Genomic DNA, 21,735 nt, shown 5'->3' on the forward strand with positions numbered 1-21,735 from the left:
TTAATGTAATATTACAGGAAGAAAGTTTCTTTATAACTCTGAGAGAACCTTAACTCAAGGTTGCGGGTTGTTTTAATCCAATGTTGGGTCAAATTTGGACAAACCCCCCCCCCCCCCCCAAAAAAAAAAAATATGAAATCAACAGCTTGTCCGTATCTGACCCAAAGCTGGTTTGAAACAACGTTGCCAATGTGTTTTTGTGTTTTCCTGTACGGTGTGTTCGCCTCCTTTACGTCTCTGATCTTCTGACCTCCATCAAAGTGAAAAATATGTCAAAAATAATTTTTAAATAGTGCTGCATGTTGAGTTGATGTGATTCAGAGTGAGTGTGTCTCTTTAAAAGTGCACTTTATGAAACGATTCTGTGAAAAAAAATCGCTTGACTTTACATAAACCAGAAGAAAGAGAGAGAGAGAGAGAGAGAGAGAGAGAGAGAGAGAGAGAGAGAGAGAGAGAGAGAGAGAGAGAGAGAGAGGCAGCTTGTGGTCAGAGGTTTAACTCTCTCTCCGTCTCACACACTCTCAGTCGGTCTCCTGCTCTCGTCTGCTCGGACAGGTGAGTGTAAAGCCTCTCATTCCTCTAATGATCTCAGGGATTCACAGATATGAAGTTCTTTAGATGGTTTATCAGCTGTTTCTCTGATAGTTTTCTCTCATTTCTCTGTGTCTCAGTTTTTATTGGATTTACTAGGATGATTTATAGTCTATTTGAGCATCAAAATCTCTCACTCTTTTTAAAGTTGAAGAAACAGTTCAGGCAAAAAATGATTATTTTGTCATCATTCACTCGCCTCATGACTTTCTATCTTCTGCTGAACATAAAGATAATTTGAAGAATATTCGGCATTAAGCAACACTATCCATTAACTTTCAAGGTATGAAAAAACAAAACAAAATCAGACATGTCTCAACATCTTCTAAATGAAGACAGAAGGTTCTGCCGCTTTAATTCTCACTCTCTGTGGCCTTTAGAGCCGTTCTCAGCGCTAATTATCAGTGTTTCAGAGGAATGTGTGTGTGTGGGTTTATACGCCTGTGGTTTTGTTCTGGTTGCTGATATATAACACACAACACACATCTGTAAATGTGACGATGACGGCCTCTCAGACCACTGATACACACACGCTGGGATTTCAGATCAATGGCAATGATGCTCTTCCTCATTAGCCTATTTCTGCCTTGTTTTACAGTAAAAATAAGTATTTTTTTCTGATGAACTGATCAAAATAATTGCTTAGAACATGAAACAACTTTCAACAGAGTCTGATTTTTAATTCAAAGGAAAAAACAGATTGTTTCTGAGCCCACTAACAGATATTTACACTCTTCATTTTTCAGTAGCAAGACTGATCTGATCTCCAGTGTCTGGTGCTCTTCACGTGTCGGTCAAAACCTGACATTTATTATTTTATTTCAATGCAATTAATGTACTATATTTTAGTTCATTAATGTTTTTTGTATTTTTAGGGGAATTTATGGTACAAAATAATATTTCCGCTGTTTTTATAATCTATTTATTCACGTTTTGAGCGTAGACCTGAAAATTAAATTTCCAACTTAACCTGTTGTAAGTCTTGAAAGCGACTTGAATCTCTTTTCAAAGACGACACTCTGCAGATTATTGCTGAAGTCAAAAAAGTTTTTAAAAGTGAACTTTTAGTTATAGAATTGTACGTTTATTGTTATGAAAAATGTGCAAAAAGTTAAAATTTTTATATGAAATATATATTTTCAAAAACATATTTTACTCTAAAACTGTGAGAAAATCAAAGCCATAAATCTAAACCAGTTGTGTTCCAAATCTTATCCTGATATCTAACGAGTATGTGAGTTCGGCTGCAGTTCCAAACGCTTCCACTAGAGCAAACTCGTCTCCAATTCGATTCCAATGCATCGTTTCTGGCCGCCAAAAGCACAAGTGTGACTGTTATTCAGGACCATTCAACCTGTTCCAATCATGTCCATGATTTTTTTTGGTGTTTACACAGCAAGTGCCAAAACCTACCGTTACGTTTATTTATTTATTTTTCTTTTTTTGGAAGAGCGCCGAAGAGCACCAGAGGGTTAAGGATGTTTAGATATTTGTGCTGGCCTGGAAACCAAAGACAATTGCATTCTTCACTTCTGGTTAAACTGTGGTGTATTTCCCCTTCTCTGATCTGTGTTTTGGTGTAATTAGTTGGAGAAGGTTGGCTTCTGAACTCATCCTCAGGATCCGAGATGCTCTTCCAGCTGCTGGTCCTCAGTGCCCTCGCCCCGCTCTGGCTCGCCGCTCCGGGAGTCCAGGTGCGTCTGGTGGGCGGCAGGAGCAAGTTCGAGGGTCGCGTGGAGGTGTTTTATCGCGGCGAGTGGGGAACCGTGTGTGACGACGAGGTCAACATCAATCTGGCCAATGTCGTGTGTCGAGAACTGGGCTTTTCTCGCGGACTCACCTGGGCTCACAGCGCAAAGTTCGGCGAGGGACGCGGTAAGATCAGACATTCATGTTCCCATAAAAGTCATTAGAATCAGGGTTTGAAATGAACTTTTTCACTCACCTGCCAATTTGGCTTCTACATTTTCAAGTTCAGAACTTCTACTAGCCAAAAAACAATACAGAAATAAACCAGATAATTGATGTCACAGCTATATATATATATATATATATATATATATATATATTTATACATTTATAATAAAATACCATCCAAAAAATGTGTATTTCATACTGTCACGTCACGTGACAGTGCATGTTTGGAATTCCGGTTTGTTTTGATTGGTTCCTGTTTTCCTTTGTTCTTGTCCCGCCATTGGTTAATATCATTATGAGTTCTTTCGTCCTAGCTGCGTATGATTAATTATCTCGTTTCTGTTTGCTATTTAAGAAGCACTCTTTGTTTCAGTCTTTGTCCAATCTCTGTTGTGCTTGCCCGTCAGCTTCTTCCAGAGTCCTGTTATTAAACTTTGAGTTTTGTATCTAAAATCGGAGACTTCAGTGTTTTCCTGAGGAAATACCAGTGTAACACATGACATTAACTTCTCATTTAAACAAAATCCTGTCATCCATTCCAGCCATCTCCTCCCTTCCTCTTTCATCCTCATCCTTTTCTACAAAAACATATTTTAGGTGGACAGATCAATACAGTGCAAAGAACAAACGAAAAATGTAGGATATTGTAAATTAAAAATGTCTTTTCTGTTAACCAAATGCTTTTTAATGCTTCAGTCAAGGAAGCCAGATATGAGCAGATTTTACTCAATACAGTGTATTTCATATATCATGATGACTCATGAGTTGAGTATTTGCATTAAAGATTTGGTCGACACCTGGTCAAGTAACCTGCCAAATTGGCTCGATATTTACCCGGCGGGTGATCATTTCAAACCCTGATGATAATGTGATCTAGAACTGATTCTGAATAAGGACACTATTGTCTTCTGTTTAGCTCATATTGCTGTCAGTGTTTAAATGGCTCTCCATGTGTTCAGGTCCGATCTGGCTGGATAACGTCTCGTGTTCGGGCGGCGAGAGCTCACTGTCGGACTGCCGGTCTAACGGTTGGGGTGTGAGCGACTGCACTCACGCGGAAGATCTGGGCATCATTTGCAGTCCGGACCGTCCCAACCAGGGACACATCCCACATTACCAAGAATCGAGTCCAGCTTCTCCACCTCAGCCCTCCAGGCTGGTCTCGAATGCTCTCGCCGGTTCTCCCCACCAGCGTGGCCACGAGATCGGGCTCCAACGCAGCAGCCAGGGCCCGTCCTCTCCTCAGATCCACGGACACCGGATTCAGCTGCGCAGGAACGGGCTCGAGAGCGCCGCTAACGGCCTGCCCCGCGGACACCAGCTGCCGGACTTCCTGCGCAGCCGGGCCGCGTTCAGACGCACGCAGGAAGTGACACGCAGTCAGAACACCAGACTTCCTGAGAGACCAGAGCCGGTTCACAGTCCGGAGCCGGAGCAGAGTAACAGGATGGATCTGGACTTCAGCAACACGGACGAGCAGGTCAGAACTCATCCTTTCCTCGGGTCATTTTGACCCAGAATTTTATTTTTAATTGAGTGTTCATCAGAGCAGTCCAATGGGCGTTTTGAGGTTGAAATTTAAAAAAGTAACAAATCGGGTCAATCTGAGCCCCTTAGGAGGCGAGGAATGCTTCAGTACACATAGACAAACCTAAAAATGCTAAAACTTTACCAAAGAAATATTTTTAAACGTCTACTTGTGTATCTGAAACTGAAACGAACTGACTTTAGGACCCAGCGGAACAGCTCATTTGCTCCATCTAGTGGCAAGAGTCATGAAATATCATGTTAATTATTTTTTTTTCCACTAGAGGCCAGTAAAGACACCCAATGTAAGATAGTTTGAGCTGAATTAAAAGAGTTATGCATGAAATTGTGAATCATTTTGAATTTAAATTGAATAATTTTTATAAAAAATACTGATGCTTTTAATACAAAAACCCCCAAACTTTTTCTAGATTATATTTAATATTTGTTTCTCTCTCAGTTCACTGCATCGGTCCGGCTGGAGGAAGTGCGTCTCCGGCCCGTTCGCGCCGCCACACGAAACTCTGCCATGGTAACAGAGGGCGTGGTGGAGGTGAAGCATGCTGGGAAATGGAGGCAGGTGTGCGAGTGGGGCTGGGACCAGAGCTGCAGTCGAGTGGCCTGTGGCATGCTGGGATTCCCTTCAGCAGCAGGACAGCAGGACACACGCGTGTATCGGTGAGTGTGTACTGAACTGGCGTGTTCTGATGATTCCTGTTCTGATTCTTTTGTTGATTCGTTATCTGATGATTCGTGTGTTGATTCGTTATCTGATGATTTGTTTTCTGATGATTCGTTTTCTGTTGATACGTTATCTGGTGATTCGTTTTCTGATGATTCGTGTGCTGATTCGTGTGCCGAATCATATTCTGATGAATCGTGTTCTGATTCTTTTGCCGAATCATATTCTGATGAATCGTGTTCTGATTCTTTTGCCGAATCATATTCTGATGAATTGTGTTCTGATTCTTTTGCTGATTCGTGTTCTGATGATTCGTGTGCTGATTCGTGACTTCATTGATTGCGTTTGTTTAATTGACTTCATGAACATGCTGTGAGCAAAAATGAATCATACTAGTGAGACTTTTCCAAGCAGTTTCTACAACTTGGCCTAATCTAGACTACTGTAAAAATCAGGTTCAAAGGAACTTTTACATGGACGATCCGGCTTGGTCAGCGGTTGGCTTAGGCGGTTGACCAACTGAACCAGCAGATGATCCAGACTTTGACAGGACACCGCAGCGAAACACAACACCAGCGTGCCCATCTCATCCGTCTGGACATGTTTCCTGACCCTTCAATCCTCTTCACAGTGCGTTTCTAAACATGTGACTGGAGAAAATAACCCCATCACGAGACTCTTAAATATTCCATAGAGTAATGTCAGATTCAGGAATAGCAGCGTGTGCTAAAACGAGCGTGTCCTCTAATCGCATGTAATTACGTGATTCCAGTGGAAAAGCTTCGGCTCGTCTCGTCTGTCTCCTCTCCGGCGGGATCTCAGAATATCTCCGAGTCTCTCCTCCGCGAACCCGTCCAGTTATGAACAAACGTTCTTCCAGTGATGCTAAGCTCTTTAATAATGTCCTCAAAACAGTATTTATACATCATTTATAGTCTTTATTCTTTAGTTGGATGTTACTGCTTGTTTCAGAGAACATTCAAAAGGTAATGTTAATGTTAAGAAAATGTTAATGTTTCCTTAAGCGTTTTAAAAACTGGAACGTTCAAAGAACATACAGTAATAAAGTTTTCATAACTTTTCTTAACCATAATCGTTTGTTTGTTAAGTATTGATTACTTCAATGAGCTCACATTGTTGAAATGAAGTGTGAAGTGTAGATTTCTGAGATATGGTCTCGGATGAGCGATCTCTGTAAACTGTAATGTGGAGCTGCTCTGAAACGATGTGTGTTGGGAAAAGCGCTACAAATACACGTGAATTGAGTTGCATTAAGGAAATGTTAGCAAGATGTGTGTATGTCTCCTGCCTTCCTCTTGCTCAACGCGACCTATAAGCCACAGAGTCTGCCGTAAATAACCTGACAAACACAGGCTTGCTCTGTCTAGTTTACACAAACCTCAGTGTTTGTCCTTCTGCTCGAGTCTCCTTTATTTAACAGCGCTGAGTGTGTCGGAGATAACCGGAGGAGAACGAGTGTGTGTCCAGAAGAGAAGAGTCAGTCCAGCTGACGTGAGTTCAGTGATGCTTCATTTCTGCTGTAATAGAGTTATTAATATACTTCATATATATATATATATACAGCCGCTCTGGAGGAGCCCGTGATGTCATCGCCCAGTTCTCACATCTGATAAACTTTCCCTCGTCAGGCGTGTGTGTTTTCACTGAAATCAGCCGCTGCTTTTCTCCTTCCAGTGCGAGTCATAACAGCTCAGAGGAATATCCGGGATCTGCCCTGATTAAACACATCATCACCCTCGTCTTCATCAGCAAGAGGACCCACACTCCTTTCCGGGACCCGAGCTGCGAGATCTTCATGTTTTTTGTACCTTTCTATTTCAAATAAATCTCTTTATACACTCGTAAAAATAAAAGCTCCTGGAGGGTTTTTGCGGTGTTTCGGCCACAGAAGCTTCCAGTTCTTAAAGAAACTAATAATCGAAAGATTTTCCACTATAAAGAAGCTTTTGTGGATTGGAAAGATTAATGGATGTTAACGGCTCTTCATGGAAACCATAAAGAAGTTTTATTTTAGAGACTGTGATTTTTTCAAATTCTAAACATTGAAAAACTCTTAAAAGAGAAATACGATACTTTCTTAGAAACCAATCAGAACTGAGTGAGTTTGTGCTGAAAAGGAACAGCTCTCTGCCAGCGGGTCAGACAGATCGAGGTATTGTTCTGAGCCGAGACAGATGTCAGGAGGACGAGGAGTGTGTGTGTTGTGGAGTGCAGATGTGTGTGTGAGGGTCTGCTATATTAAAGCGAGCCGCAGAGATCCTGAGTGATGTTTAATAGCCGGGTTCGCTCGCGGTCTCGCGACTCCACCCGACTCGACCCGCTCCAGCGCTGCCACTGAAGCACCTTAGAAGAAACTCTCACTGCTTTATACGTTGATTCAATCTGTTTTTTGTTTCAGGGCATGAAAGCAATTCAATCTTATTGTTGGATCTTTACATTTAAACATCATAATCTGCTCCAGTTTGAGTCTGTAAAGAGGAACTTTAATAGCAGGACGTTTGCTTCTGATGACCCGAGTCCCGGTGTTCTGCACAGCACAGGCTGATAAAGAGAGGAACAACGACAAGCATATTTATATAGCGCTTTACAATATAGATCACATCAGAGAAACTTCACAGTGTCAATCAAAACATAATATCAGTGTTAGTTTCTAGGGGGAAACATCCACGTTTGGTAGAGCTGATCAAGGGGATTACTGATTGGTTCATTCATTTGAATATCCCCAACTGAGCGAGCCAAAGGAAACAGCGGCAAGGAACCGAAAAGCGTCTGGGTTGGGTTAGTGTCAATGTTGGGTTAGGGTTGGGTTATGGTTTGGTTATGGTTGGGTTAAAGTTATGGTTGGGTTATGGTTGGGTTATGGTTGAGTTAGGGTTGGGGTTCCGTTATGGTTGGGCTATGGTTGGGTTAGGGTTATTGTTGGGTTATGGTTGGGTTATGGTTGGGTTATGGTTGGGTTAGAGTTGAGTTATGGCTGGGTTAGTGTTATGGTTGGGTTATGGTTGGGTTAGGGTTGTGTTAGTGTTATGGTTTGGTTAGAGTTGGGTTATGGTTGAGTTATGGTTGGGTTAGTGTTATGGTTGGGTTATTGTTGGGTTATGGTTGGGTTAGGGTTAGTGTTATGGTTGGGTTAGAATTGGGTTATGGTTGGGTTAGAGTTGGGTTATGGTTGGGTTATGGTTATGGTTGGGTTATGGTTGGGTTAGAATTGGGTTAGAATTGTGTTGTGGTTGGGTTATGGTTGGGTTAGAGTTGGGTTATGGTTGAGTTATGGTTGGGTTAGTGTTATGGTTGGGTTATTGTTGGGTTATGGTTGGGTTATGGTTGGGTTAGTGTTATGGTTGGGTTATGGTTGGGTTAGAATTGGGTTATGGTTGGGTTAGAGTTGGGTTAGAATTGGGTTATGGTTGGGTTAGAGTTGGGTTAGAATTGTGTTTTGGTTGGGGTAGGGTTGGGTTAGAATTGTGTTTTGGTTGGGTTAGAGTTGGGTTAGAATTGTGTTTTGGTTGGGTTAGGGTTGGGTTGATGCGTGTGAATGTTCGTCAGTGATCTGTGGAAACGAGGATCTGAACACTGACGATCCGCTTGAGTCACTCCATTACAGGTTTTCAACCGTTACACACAGAATCCTCATTTGACACACAATTTCTGAAACCTGGCACTCAAACACCAGAAACACACACCAGAACTGCACAAACACACACTCATTCTCAGCCTTCCACTCAGTTTTCAACACTTTTTGCAAATCTAACAGGAAGTCTCTTGATTTCCTTTTTCAAACACAATCTATGAAAAAAACCATAGTGATGCATCAGAGCCTCTCACACACACACACACACACACACACACACACACACACAGTGCTTCGTTTAGCAGGATACTGCAGGTTACTGCCATTTTGCTTTTTGTGTGCAATTCTTGTTCTCTTGAAGTGTGTGTGGCTGTGGCCTGCTCGCGGTCATGTGACTGCTCTCAGCCAATGGCGGGCCTGCGTGAATCTGCTGTTGATGTGGCAAATAAGTGGTTTCGGCCCGGACCACCAGCACTCAGACACACTATATATACACATCCCTCTCCTGAAGACTCACACACTCCGCTCCTCTGCTCTTACCGCGGTACATTTACAAAGGCATGATGGTATCGTGGCACTTTATGGGGTATTTTTGTGTTTCCGAGCAGCACAAAGAGCACTGTGTGTGTGTCTGCAGGTGCTTGTGGGTATTTTTATCTGCAGCTTTAATTCCCTGACTCACAGACGAGCAGTTTAAGAGTAATTTCAGCTCTTGATCTGGACTCTGAATGACGAGTTTCAACTTACGGCTTACGGCCTACAAAACGACATCATTATAAACCCCGCCCCCGGGGACGGTGTCAGCCAATCAGATGTCAGCACTCCTGAACGCTCAACATGAGCGAGTCTCGTTCTCTGTCGGGTTATTTCACTGATACCTGGACACACACACACACACACACACTCTCAGAGACCATGATACACGCGCCTCATTTCAGTGCGTCCTCCTCATGCATGTCCTCCACTGGAGCTGAGGTGTGTGTGTGTGTGTGTGTGTGTGTGTGTGTGTGTGATATGTGGACAGAAACACATGAGTGGTTTTGGCAGAACTTTGAGAACATCGAGATCTCTGTGGGAACGTCTGCTAACCACTAAACCAGTGTTTCATTTCGACACTCACACATTGTGTTTATTTACCGTCGACCGTTCGCTGACGATGCCAAATAAATATATATATATGTGTGTGTGTGTGTGTGTGTGTGTGTGATGTGACTGACATTAACACACATATAAACAAGCTTGGCCGCTCATGTGAAGCATGTTTATTTAATTCAGACCATTTATTTTTTATTTGTGTCTTCAGGAAACTGTGGGAATCCAAGATGGAGGATCCGGCCACAAGGTACGACTTCATTTACTGTTTATTTTCACATTTCCTAAGCGGCGAGCGAGACGTGGATGTGTGACCGACTGATCTGGTGTGTGTGTGTGTGTGATGGGTAGGTTTAGGGGTTGGGTTAGTGTGTGTGTGTGTGTGTGTTTGTTCTCTGGAATGTCCTCTCACATATAGCAAAACAAACGTGTGTGTGTGTGTGTGTGTGTGTGTGCAGGGCTGCGGTCAGCAAGAAGGGCTTCTGGGTGGACCGGGTCCAGTGTTCGGGGACCGAGGCTTCTCTGGCTCAGTGTCGGGCTCAGCTCTCGGACGCGCGGCTCCAGTCCTGCTCCGGCGGGATGCACGCGGTGGTGTTCTGCCTTCCCGGCGCTCGGTTCTCCCGGATCTCCTCCGGACGCCCGCAGGCTCCGCCCCCTCAGAACGTGAGCGCACCGAACACACACCGAACACACACCGAATGTGAGGATGCCTGATGCATAAACTGAAGAGTATGGGCGTAGTGTGTGTGATGTCACCGGTAGTGTTTTCTGAAGCCCAAAATGGCGGGGCTGGCCGTCGCCATCTTGGCAGCGTGAATCTTAAGGCCTTTCACAGCAAAAGTGAACTGAATAATCCTCAGGCTGAAGGAAATGCAGATTCATGCCTGTACTGTAGAGGGAGCAGTAAAAAAACGTTCCAGCAAACAGTAATGCTTTACTTTACTAGTTGCTTGAAAAAAATAATTTTTATTATATCTTTATTTGACATGGACATACAATTACATTGGACGAGCCATATGCATTTGTTTTTAGTGATTATAGCATACATGCTAATTTTCAACACCTGTCCACAGGAGGCTTTTGAAACAAGGGAGAAAAAATAAATAAATAAAGAATAAAAACAGCAAGTATCAGAATCTGAAGGTATTAGTAATAGACTATACTTGTGAGCACTGTTGTTTAGTTTTGTAATCTGCTTCCATAACTTGAGTTACTTGTACTGCGTTACACTGATCCCGGATACCTGTACATGTGCAGCGAGGCGGATTAGCTGAGGTGACGCTAACACACAGCACACAATCGGCTAGTGACATCAGCGGCAATCCACCTGTCACTCAAGTGGCCACGCCCTTAATTATGCAGAACTTTAAGGCTTAATATAATTTAAACGGATGAGTTATAAAAGAATTCACCCGCTCACAGTCGTCATGAAGAGCAACATTACTGTGAACAGAACTGTGAACATGTTTATTCTGCCATTTTAACATGCGGGTCTATGGGAGTGAGTCTCTTCTGCAGCGCCTCTAGTGGCCAGTGGAGGAACTGCAGTTTAACTCACTCAGTGCTGGATTGGAGAGAGAGAGGAGGGCTCAGCTGCTCTTGTGTCCGCAGGTGGAGGTGCGTCTGAAAGCGGGTCCACGGCTGGGCGAGGGTCGGGTGGAGGTCCTCCGCGATGGGAAGTGGGGGACGGTGTGTGATCATCTGTGGGACCTGCCAGCTGCCAGCGTGGTGTGCCGAGAACTGGGCTTCGGCTCGGCCCGAGAGGCCCTGCGGGGAGCGGCCATGGGTCAAGGTAACGGAGTGTGACCGAACCACGGCAAAGAGTTCAGCACAGGCATGAGATTCAGCGAGGATATGAGCTGCTCGTTTGGGAGCTATTTCCTCTTTTCCCAGTGGCTGATGGGAATGTTGAGCTGGTCAGGGTTGAGTGAGGATTTCCTCCACCAGTCTAAACAGAAAACACGAGCCGCTCAGACGCTGCGCTGTGAACGTTTAATGCAGTGGCGTGTTTGTCTTCCTGCGGTGGGAACAGCTTCGTGTTTATAAAATTGCATTTTTATAATGATAAAATTGAGTGTTTTTTGGGGGGGTTGTGTAATATTTCTAAATCGAAATCGAGTTTTTTTAAATGTGTTTTTTAAAGCTCCAGTTATGCTGGCCTGCACAATTTGGCCAATATACAGTATAAACATCATTATGTCTATGGAAAGTCTCCATAAAACATGAAAACACAACATGAGTGTGTGTGTGTGCAGGTACGGGTCTGATCCACATGAACGCAGTGCAGTGTTCGGGCGGCGAGAGATCCATCACGCAGTGCCGCTTCCAGGAGGTTTCCCTGCGCTCCTGCAAACACACTCAGGACGCGAGTGTGCGCTGCAACGTTCCCGACACCGGCCTGAGCGCCACGGTGCGACACACACCCTCCACACACACCCTCATCTCTACAGCACTGATGTCTGTGTGTGGCATGTTTCAGCTGTGCAGGGAGGAGTGTGTGTGCAGCGAGTGTAATGTGTGTGTGTGTGTGTGTGCAGGTGCGTCTGGCGGGCGGGCGGCAGGTGATGGAGGGCCGAGTGGAGGTGCTGATGGAGGTCGACGGGCAGCAGAGATGGGGCTCCGTCTGCAGTGAGAACTGGGGTCTCAATGAGGCTATGGTTGTGTGCCGCCAGCTGGGCTTCGGGTTCGCCTCCAGTGCACATCAGGTCATCAACACTCCTCATCCTCACGAACACCTCAACACTCCTCATTAGAGCCAGACCGATATTATCGATATTAGGCATTTTCCAAACTATCAAACTATTTCAAAAATCTAATAAAAACGGACGAAACACGCTTGAACCATGTCATGAGTGTTGCAGTTGTGTAGTTTGTCCACCAGAGGGCGCTCTACACCGTTCCTGTTGGCAACACTCGTTGAGTTGGTCACGATTCATACATTGCTTGAATAACAATTAAAAGATCATCCCCATCAGTTCTCTAAACTCAAATAAGCAGGACAACATTTCTGACTATCATGTCCAGTTTTGCTGTTAAATAAGTCGAGAGTGAAGCCGAATTAGCTAGTAATAGTTACGTTACGTTGTTTCGGTGTCATTGACTGACTGTCCTTTTAACTTTTGACGATGTGACTGAAGTATTTCTTTAATAGCGCGTGACTGTTATAGCAATGAGACGCATCATCTCTCCTCGGCCTGTTATATTGAAAATGATGATTTACAATTTGCAGTATGATGTAATCCATTGCTAAATTATGGCTCATCAATTACAAAGCTAGCTAATGCCGCTATCATCAGTCTGTTCTGTTGTGACAATAAAAGAAACAAGTTTCTTTTTATAATGCATTATCATATTATTTGTTAATGTTTCTAAATATGTTAATCTGAAAAAAATAAATAAAATAAAATAAATATTGGATTTTAAAACCAACAAATATTTGTATCGTATCGGCCTTCAAAATCCTTCATCGGTCGGGCTCTACTCCTCCTCTTCCAAGTAAAACTAAGTAAAAATTGTCATAGTAAATTGAAATTGACAAATCACATATTATTAATCATCATTTATTATGCTTCATTATTAAATGAATGATTTTTCGTGTCGGGTTGAACAGCGGACGGTGTGTTTCTCTCTCAGCTCGACCGTTATAGAGAGTTAAACTTCTGATCAATAACAGCATCTGAACGAGACCCGCAGTTATGAAAGCTGGAGCTGCTCGTGAAGTGCGACTCGCTGTCAGTCTCTGGTGTAATCGAGTGCTGAGTGTGTTTTATTCGGCAGTGTTTACATCCGCAGAGCTTTTGTTTTCCCGGCTGTTGTTTCCCATGCAGAAGGTAATTACAGCCCTGCACAGATTCAGGGAAAGAGCTGGAAAACCAGAGAGAAAACAACCCCAAAATAACACCGCTGGATGTGGATCACATTTGTGCTCTTATAAAAGCCCGTTTAAAAGTGGCTCTGGGGAGGAAAGTGGAAAATCCTTGATAATGTGCATGAATGATGTGTACTAACACGTCTCGTGTGTGTGTGTGTGCGTGTGTGTGTGTGCAGGAGACGTGGTTCTGGTCGGGAAGCTCCGGATCGGAGGACGTGGTTATTAGTGGAGCTCACTGCATCGGGACTGAGATCTCCATTCAGCAGTGTGGGAGGAGCCAGCAGGTGTACTGCCCTCGAGGGGGCGGAGCTAAAGCAGCCGGGGTCACCTGTGCAGACGGTACCAGAGCTCCTGGGAATCTCTTATAAAATAATGATGTTTTATTGTTGATGATTATATAACGGCGCTGCTGCTGCTGTTTGGCCAGTGGCTCCGGATCTGGTGGTGGACGCTCAGCTGGTTCAGGAGTCTGCGTACCTGGAGGACCGTCCGCTGCACCTCCTCACCTGCGCTCACGAGGAACACTGCCTGTCCTCCTCCGCCTCGCGCATGAACTGGCCCCACGGCCACCGGCGGCTCCTGCGCTTCTCCTCACGCATCATGAACCTGGGCAGAGCCGACTTCAGACCCAGAGCCACAAAAGAGTCCTGGACCTGGCACCAGTGCCACAGGTGTGTGTGTGTGTGTGTGTATTCTGTAGTGCAGGAGAATGTGGAGATGGAGAGATGCTGCATATTTGACGTCTCTAGTTTAGTAACAGATGTTTACAGGGAAACACACAAGATAGATCTGACTCCAAACACAGGCTACAACAACACTGATTCAGCCACTGTTGCACAAGCATGCCCTCTAGTGGCCACACTCCCACTGCTTTACTAGTGTGTGTGTGTGTGTGTGTGTGTGTTGTGTGTATGGACTACTTGCCCTGAGCTTCGCGACGCACTTCCGTTTGGAAACAATACAGATCACTTACTTCCGGTTACGTTTACTTTCAATGTACTGCGGTCAGTCGTCAATGAGTTGAACAAACAGCACCTAAAATGAGTGTCTGTAATAAGATTTTATATTTTGGACATTTTTATTGACAGAAGAAGGGATATTCTGATGTTTACCGTGTGCAGAATTTTCAAACGTAAAGTTTAAGCCAATCCGAGAAAGCTGCTGTTAAAAATACGCCATTATTTCACCACAGGGTGTCAGTGTTCGTCTACACTAGTGACCGCGACGCTGAAACATCAGTACGAAACACGAACATTTATTTATTTGGATTAAATATTGTAATTATTCAGTGTCATTTTTCAATGTCAATCGTTGTACTATTTACATGTTCATGACCAAAATGCTTAATTAATTATCAGAGAAGTTGACTCATTCTCCTCTATGCTGCGGGCGTTCTGATCTACGATTGCATTCCTTCATTCATTCATTCATTAAACTATTTTAAAAAGACAGAAATAAAGCACCAATGCACACTTTTTATCAGTCAAATTCATTTAAAAAAGAATATAAGTAGGCACAGACAAAAATACTGTTGTTAATGAGAAGACAGAAGACTGCTGCAGGTTAGTGGATAAATATAGTGTAATGACCTGGCAGTCAGCGCTAGCAGCTGGGTGCATTATGGGTAATTGTTTATTAGTAAGTAAAGTTATGTGCCAGGTCATGTTTGTAAATGAGAAGTGGTTCTCAAACATTTTACCTGGATAAATAAAGGTTAAAAAAAAAAAAAAAAGTGTGTTAATGTTCAAGTTAGATCAGATGGTTCATTTACTGCTTAATGTAAAAATGTGTGTCTCACCGTCGTGGAGAGAGATGTGTAACAGGGCCTTCCTGAGTACTTCCTTTTTAAAAGAGGGCAAGTTATTGCTACTGTTTCCTGTTTGTTAACTCAACTAATCCTCCTGGGACATGATGAGTGTTCAGATCTTATGTTAGGAATTAGCACAGTATACGTGTTGTTAGCGTAGTTTAGCTCCGGTTAGACCTATTTATTCCTATTTGATAACTACCAGTTATTATAATATTTAGCCTATTTATTATTCAGAATCGAACAGTTGGAAATAAAATATATTTATAGGAACATTTCAGCAGACTCAACATAATTAATACAGAGATCGTTATTCATTGCTTTAATCAATTGGCATCCATAAAACGTGGTGATCATGTATGGACGAGCGATGAACCGGAAACTCCCGATATGTAATAAGCAGAACGCGGCAGAAGTCGGTTCTGTAGCTGCGGTCAGGGTTCTGTGGTCAAGCTCGTCCCGCAGGAGGAGGATCTGTCATGTGACCGTTTACAACCCAATGAGAGGCCAGGATTGTGTCACATGACTGCTGTGTTTCTGATCTCTTACAGGCATTACCACAGTATCGAGGTCTTCACACACTACGACCTCTTGACCCTGAACGGCACGAAGGTGGCTGAGGGTCACAAGGCCAGTTTCTGTTTGGAGGACACATACTGCCCTGAAGGTGAAGCGACACACACACACACACACACACTCTGGAGTGATCAGTGATTATTGATTATAATCTTTAGTCTGTTTAGATTTTTCGAAATGATGAGCTCTTAAACAACAGCGTCTCGTTTGCTTTGTCTCCACGGCAACAGGCCTGACGAAGCGCTACGCCTGCTACAACATGGGCGACCAGGGCATCACTGTGGGATGCTGGGATACATACCGCCACGACATCGACTGCCAGTGGGTGGACATCACCGACGTCACACCGGGAGACTACATCTTCCAGGTCAGAGGTCACAGTGTGAGCGAGTATGGTATCAAGTGTGATTGCGGATCATGTGACGTTCTTCATCTCCTGCCGTGTGTTTGATGCGATTACAGGGTGTTTCTGCCATGATTGAGGCTTGTTATTCTCGGACGTTCCCTCGCGGTCAGCTAAAGATGATCCTGCATGATTGCACAGTCATTCCAGAATCTTTCCGTTCCACGTTTGTGTCTCGTCGTGTCCGTCTCGCGTCAGTAGTTCCAGCAGGACTCCGTTAAACCGTGATGAAGTTCAACTCCGTGCCACAATTAGGCAGAAAACATCATATCCACGAACCGTCTGTGTTTACGAGGCCGTGTGTGGGATGGAAAAGTCGTTAAAGATGAAGTGTATTCTGTGGTCCGTGTGTGTGTGTGTGTGTGTGTGAACCGGATAAGTGAGTCCAGATGTGAGCATGTGTGTGTGTGTTCTGCAGGTGGAGGTGAACCCGTCTCTTGATATGGCCGAGTCCGACTTCCAGAATAACGTGATGCGCTGCCGGTGCCGCTACGACGGCGCGCGAGTGTATCTGTACGGCTGCCACGCGGGTGAGACTCACACACACACACACACACACACACACTCAGTGTTGGGGAAAGTTACTTTTAAAAATAATGCATTACAATATTACTCCAAAAAAAGTAACTAATTGGATTACTTAGCTACTTTTAATGAAAAGTAATGTCACGTTACTTTTGCGTTACTTTTCCTCAGCTGGGCTTGGCTTGCTTGTTGTTAATAACAACAAAAATATATATTTTTAGCAATTTAGCAAATTTTAATTTAGTTGAAAATAGTGTTGTGCAAACAGACCCTCAGAATTGTATCAGATGTTCCTATATATGGAAGTTTAAAAAGTAAAAAAAGACTTTTTAATTAGTTCCAGGTTTATTTCTCACAATTTGATAAATACGAATCGCAAAATATAATCTTCGAATTAAAAAAAAAGGCAATTGTTACTTTTTATCTCTTATTTTGTGTGAGTTTATATCTTGTAGTTCTGAGAAAATAGTCTGAATTGCGAAATATAAAATTATAAAATTTGCACTTATCACTGTTTTCCATAGCTGAGTACAATTCTGGAAAAAGTTTGCAAATAATTTCGTAAGAACATCTTTTCTTCTTGCGTAGGAGTTTATAGGCTTATTCCTGGATTATTACCGTAATACGCATAATAAGAACACAATATTCATTTGGCGTTGTGTTTTAATTCGCTGATATGTAGCTCTGAATGCTGCCAAAAATTAAAAGCAAGGTCATCACTTCAGAGAACTCGTGCGCTTCTCTATTAATAATAATATTTATGTATCTGCATGCTGTAATGTTTAATTAATTAAACAAGCTAATAAATGAATTAAGTTGGAGGTCGTTCTAACTTTAAGAGGTTATTTATGATGATTTTTTTTTTTTTTAAATCAAGAGCATTGTTTAGTTTTTGGGACTTTATTCTGGAGCTCATGTTCGGTTCCCGTCTCACAGGTGACGCCTACAGCGCCGAGGTAGAGGACCTGTTTGAACACCAGCGCCAGATCTCCAACAACTTCCTCTGATGAAGCCTGGCAGCGACAGGACTCGGGGTGGGCGGAGTCTGTGTAGTGGGTGGGGTCTGTGTGATGGGCAGAGTCCCTGGGGTGGGCGGAGTCTGTGTGGTGGGTGGGGCCAGTGTGATGATTGACAGCAGGGGTGTTCACGGTTCACTCACCTGTTCAGTGGCCAGTATTGATGCTGTTGGTGAATCGGAAGCACTTCCTGCAGTTATGATGATGAGTATTGAGTTTAATCTTCATCACACACTCAAGATTCAGGGGAAGACCAAATGTTGAAAACTGAGCATCAGTCGTGAACATTCACTACATTGTCTTCAAAGTAAACTTATAATTGAAAATGTCCTTCAAATGTGCCGTTCTTCCTCTTTCTTGTGCTCGTTGTTTTCATATTGTAATTCACACGTGATTTAATTTTTATTCTGAATTTTTATCAACAAGGGCGACTTAACAATAAATAAAATAATAAAATAAAATGAAAAAAAGATATACATTACATTTTCCCCTTTAATAAGTATTGTTTTTATTGAAGAAAACAGTTCAATACTGCCAGTTTGTGTTAATTAAAGAAGTTTTATAACTATATCTGAAGGAGAGGTTGTGAATCATCAGAAACATCGTGTGTTTGGTGCTGATTTTAGTGGCTCGTTCAGTCTTTAATATGATGATGCATTATTATTATTATTATTATTTTGAGTGTCTCAGATGCTGAAATGTTGGGTCACATGCACAGGTTTATGGGCCGGGGTTCGTCTGTGTTTCTCAAACTCTCTCTCTCTGTGAAGAGACGCAGTCGGACGGCCTAGTTTCACAGATTGTGCTTCAATACTTGAAAAATAAACTTCTCATGTCTAACACAAGAAATCTGATGTTTCGTACTGTATGATAATAAACTTAAACTGTGTCCAACTTTACACATAAAGCCACACTGACTAACAAATCCCATGGGTTTACTGAGAGACATGATATGAATATGAACATGAATATGATACATATACATGATATAATATGAACATAATATGATTATGATATGATTTAATTAATTTTCAATCAAATTGTTTTATTTTAATAAAATGATTGTTTATTTGTTTAATCAAATGTTCATGTGTAAATAAAATGTAATTTTTTTAGATTGTATTACTTTAATCAACTTGATTTAAAAAATATATTATTTAATTTTTGTTTATTTGAATATTTGATTTTTATTCTAATCAATTTATTTTAATCTAATGTATTAAAATATTATTTATTTAAATAGAATTATGTAAATATATTTACTTTAATCAAATCAGTATTTAGTTTAATGCTGTTTTGTACAGTGTTTCCGCTGCGCGTCCACCGATCCTCTAGCGCCCCCTCGCGGCCTCTGGCGCACGTGCACCTGTAATTTACACCGAGTGCGCGCGCACATAGCCACGCCCCCTCAGTTTCTGTGGTGCTTCCTGTGTCGATGTTGAACAGTTTCTACACTTTTGTGCATTTTTAGTGTGTTTTTCCCCTGAGAGCAAACGCGACATCGCTGATCTTCGTGATGTCCGAGTAGCGCGAAGCTGTCGTCGAGTTCTGCCGTCTCCTCCGGACAGGAAGTTAGCGCGATTCCCTCATATCTTGATGTTTTACCTCAGCGATGTTGAACTCCACACAGACCCGCGGAATCCTGGCTGTACTGAGTCTATTCTGCGCTGATTCCTGCTCGGGATGGTTTCAAAACAACGGGAAGAAGAGCAGCGGAAGCCCGCAGCAGGAGCCCTCGGACAGCTGCCTGTGTCATGTACGTGTACCCCATGCTACGACCAGAACAAAAACATACTATTAGCGTTAATACGTGTGTTTTTCGTGTAGTTACAGTAGTATTTCTGGCATGTTCTTCTGTCGCGCGAGTGTGACGTCATCGCATCCGCAGTTCGTTGCGGTTTCTGTTTAAAGTTAGACGTGTTCGTGTAGCTTAATGATGTATATTCTTACTTTCATTGCGTGTGTAAAGCGTTTATTTCGCACTGTCTGTGTGGCTGCAAATGATACCAACAGAAAAATATGTCAAACATATCACAAAAAAAAAAGTTTTTATGAAAAGGCATTATAGAATAGAACTTTATTTGTCATTGTAGTTATACAACGAAATTTGTTTGGTAACTCGCAGAGGACTGAAATTGTTATAATACTAAGTTTAGTTAATTTAAAAAACATTGAAAACTAATAATAAGGGTTAGAGAGCTCACAGTATAAAGCGACATACGTTGGAAACCACTTCTGTTATTGAGCGTGGTGCTCTCCCATTGGCCCCCCGGGTGCGCTGACGTCAGCGGGGTTGTGGGGCTTGTAGTCTTTCCTCGTTCCCGAACGGGTTGACAGCAGCGCTGAGCGCGCCCGCGGAGAACTACAGCGCGGCGCGCGTGTGTGTGACGTGTGTTTGTTTGGAGGCGGGGCGTGCGGCGGGGTCTACACGCGGTAGTTCGAGTTTGACAGCTCATCTCTCGAAACACTGAGCAACACTCAGCACTTACTCAACATTTACTCAAGGCATGACTGTTTTAATCCCTTCTCTGTTTGTTCTGGGACTTTTGGGACTTTTGTATTCAAAACAGCCGCAGGTCAGATGCAAATATGTGCAAATATTTATAAGCACCACATTATTATTATTTTTTAAAATTATTTTATTTTTTTATTTAATCATTTTTTGCTATACATGTGTTCTGTATTTGAAATTCTTTATTCTAAAATGTAATGAGGTATGCTTTGAATATGAGTGTGAGGTCAGTAATGATGAAGTGTGTGTGCAGCTGACCGGGGTGCTGGACGACTGCTTTTGCGACATCGAGAGCATCGACGCCTTCAACAACTTCAAGATCTACCCGCACGTCCTCAAGCTCACCGAGAGAGACTTCTTCCGCTACTACAAGGCGAGTGGCGGTCCGGCTCGGGCTTCGTCTGGATGGGCTTTGGGGGATTCATATTAATGGGTGTGTGTGTGTGTGCAGGTGAACCTGAAGCGCCCGTGCCCATTCTGGCCCGATGACGGCCATTGCTCCATCAAAGACTGCCACGTAGAGCCATGCCCAGAGGTCAGAGGTCAACACCAGGCCAATCAAAGGCTGATCTGGTCATTGCCAGCGAGATCGTTGTGTTTTATTAGATTTCTCTCTCTGTTCTGATCATCGGTTTCATTTCTTCCAGAGTAAAGTTCCTGTAGGAATCAAATCCGGCAACTATAACAAGGTGAGACACTTCCAGCTGAACGTGTGTGTGTGTGTGTTACTCTTGTATGTGTGAGTCTCTGGTTGTTTGTTTGTTCAGCATGTGACGTGTGTGTATGTGTCAGGTTGTTCAGCGTGTGACCCGTGTGTGTTTGTTGCAGGTGTGTGTGATCGAGAGATAATAACTCATCACGAGTCATCACTATTATAGTTTTTATTCATATACTGGATCTAGATATACTCAATGTTTTGTTATTATATTTCCCTCTTTCATTTGAATTTGTTTAAACTAATTATTTTTGTCATCTTTAATAGTTTTTATGAATTTATTTCAGTTTTAGTTATTTTAGTTGATCAAGTTAAACTATATTTGGCAATATCTGAATGAAAATAAGCCAAGTAACAGTGTTTTATGTTTGTAGTTGTAGTTTTGGCTGAACTGTGATAACCCTGTGCTTAATTAATCTGATTTTATTAATAAATTGAGGCTCTAACTATCAATTGCGCCTTACTTAAGTTTGTAAATACATACATGTGTAGCCTATATATATATATTTATCAGTTTTTCCCATCATCCTTGGGCTGTGTCACATGATCATGCCATCATTCATTCAAATATTAAACCATTCAAGTGTGAAGTAACACCCGGAACAAGCAAGCAGACTGCAGATTCACACAAACACACACACACACACACACTCACGGTTCGGATCAGCTGCGGTTTTGAGCCACGGATCGGATCGTTTTTTGATCAGAAAAAAAAACTTTATATATTTATATATCTGGTGCAGAAATTAATAATTGAGTCTAAATGTAAAATAACACTATTTGTTATCTGACTCTAATAAAAATAATACAATTTCATGTAAAGATTGTTTTAAGTTCACTGCAATTAAAAGTTGTTAAATCAAATCACACAAAAAAGCTATTTTTTAATTTGATTTTTTAAATTAAAAG

General features: G+C 42.5%; 2 protein-coding genes across 6 annotated transcripts in view; both read left to right on the top strand.

Annotated features, from left to right (window-relative positions):
* Window positions 1-436: 436 nt before the first annotated feature.
* Window positions 437-18,490, top strand: LOC120474056 (lysyl oxidase homolog 4). 2 transcript variants are annotated; one of them, XM_039664217.2, is made up of 15 exons: window positions 437-555; window positions 2,179-2,466; window positions 3,468-3,988; window positions 4,496-4,713; window positions 9,613-9,651; window positions 9,860-10,064; window positions 11,013-11,193; window positions 11,657-11,811; window positions 11,939-12,106; window positions 13,449-13,611; window positions 13,700-13,943; window positions 15,631-15,746; window positions 15,886-16,022; window positions 16,477-16,588; window positions 17,520-18,490. In XM_039664217.2, exons 2-15 carry the CDS (start codon window positions 2,220-2,222, stop codon window positions 17,588-17,590), a joined length of 2,577 nt encoding a protein of 858 aa, XP_039520151.2. In that variant the 5' UTR covers window positions 437-555; window positions 2,179-2,219; the 3' UTR covers window positions 17,591-18,490. The 2 variants fall into 2 exon arrangements, with proteins under 2 accessions (XP_039520151.2, XP_088980902.1); XM_089124776.1 differs by lacking the exons at window positions 16,477-16,588; window positions 17,520-18,490 and adding an exon at window positions 16,118-16,387.
* A 500-nt stretch (window positions 18,491-18,990) lies between these two features.
* Window positions 18,991-21,735, top strand: part of ero1b (endoplasmic reticulum oxidoreductase 1 beta) — a 10,039-nt gene continuing 7,294 nt past the window's right edge. For 2 of the 4 annotated variants that reach the window (XM_089124781.1, XM_039664218.2), the window contains exons 1-4: window positions 18,991-19,355; window positions 20,365-20,484; window positions 20,563-20,646; window positions 20,759-20,800. In XM_089124781.1, the coding sequence (XP_088980907.1) occupies window positions 19,212-19,355; window positions 20,365-20,484; window positions 20,563-20,646; window positions 20,759-20,800 (390 nt within the window). In that variant the 5' untranslated portion in view covers window positions 18,991-19,211. The other 2 variants (XM_089124782.1, XM_039664220.2) reach the window with 2 other exon arrangements.

The sequence above is a fragment of the Pimephales promelas genome, chromosome 21 (genome assembly GCF_988280905.1).
Source record: "Pimephales promelas chromosome 21, fPimPro1.hap1.1, whole genome shotgun sequence".
Classification (NCBI taxonomy): Eukaryota; Metazoa; Chordata; class Actinopteri; order Cypriniformes; family Leuciscidae; genus Pimephales; species Pimephales promelas.

What these genes read in the sequence shown, in the direction of transcription:
- LOC120474056 (XM_039664217.2), top strand. Translation starts at nt 2,220, where the DNA reads ATGCTCTTCCAGCTGCTGGTCCTCAGTGCCCTCGCCCCGCTCTGGCTC. An exon ending in GGGAGCGGCCATGGGTCAAG is followed by an intron (nt 11,194 to 11,656) that starts GTAACGGAGTGT and finishes GTGTGTGTGCAG; the next exon opens with GTACGGGTCTGATCCACATG. An exon ending in GGACACATACTGCCCTGAAG is followed by an intron (nt 15,747 to 15,885) that starts GTGAAGCGACAC and finishes CCACGGCAACAG; the next exon opens with GCCTGACGAAGCGCTACGCC.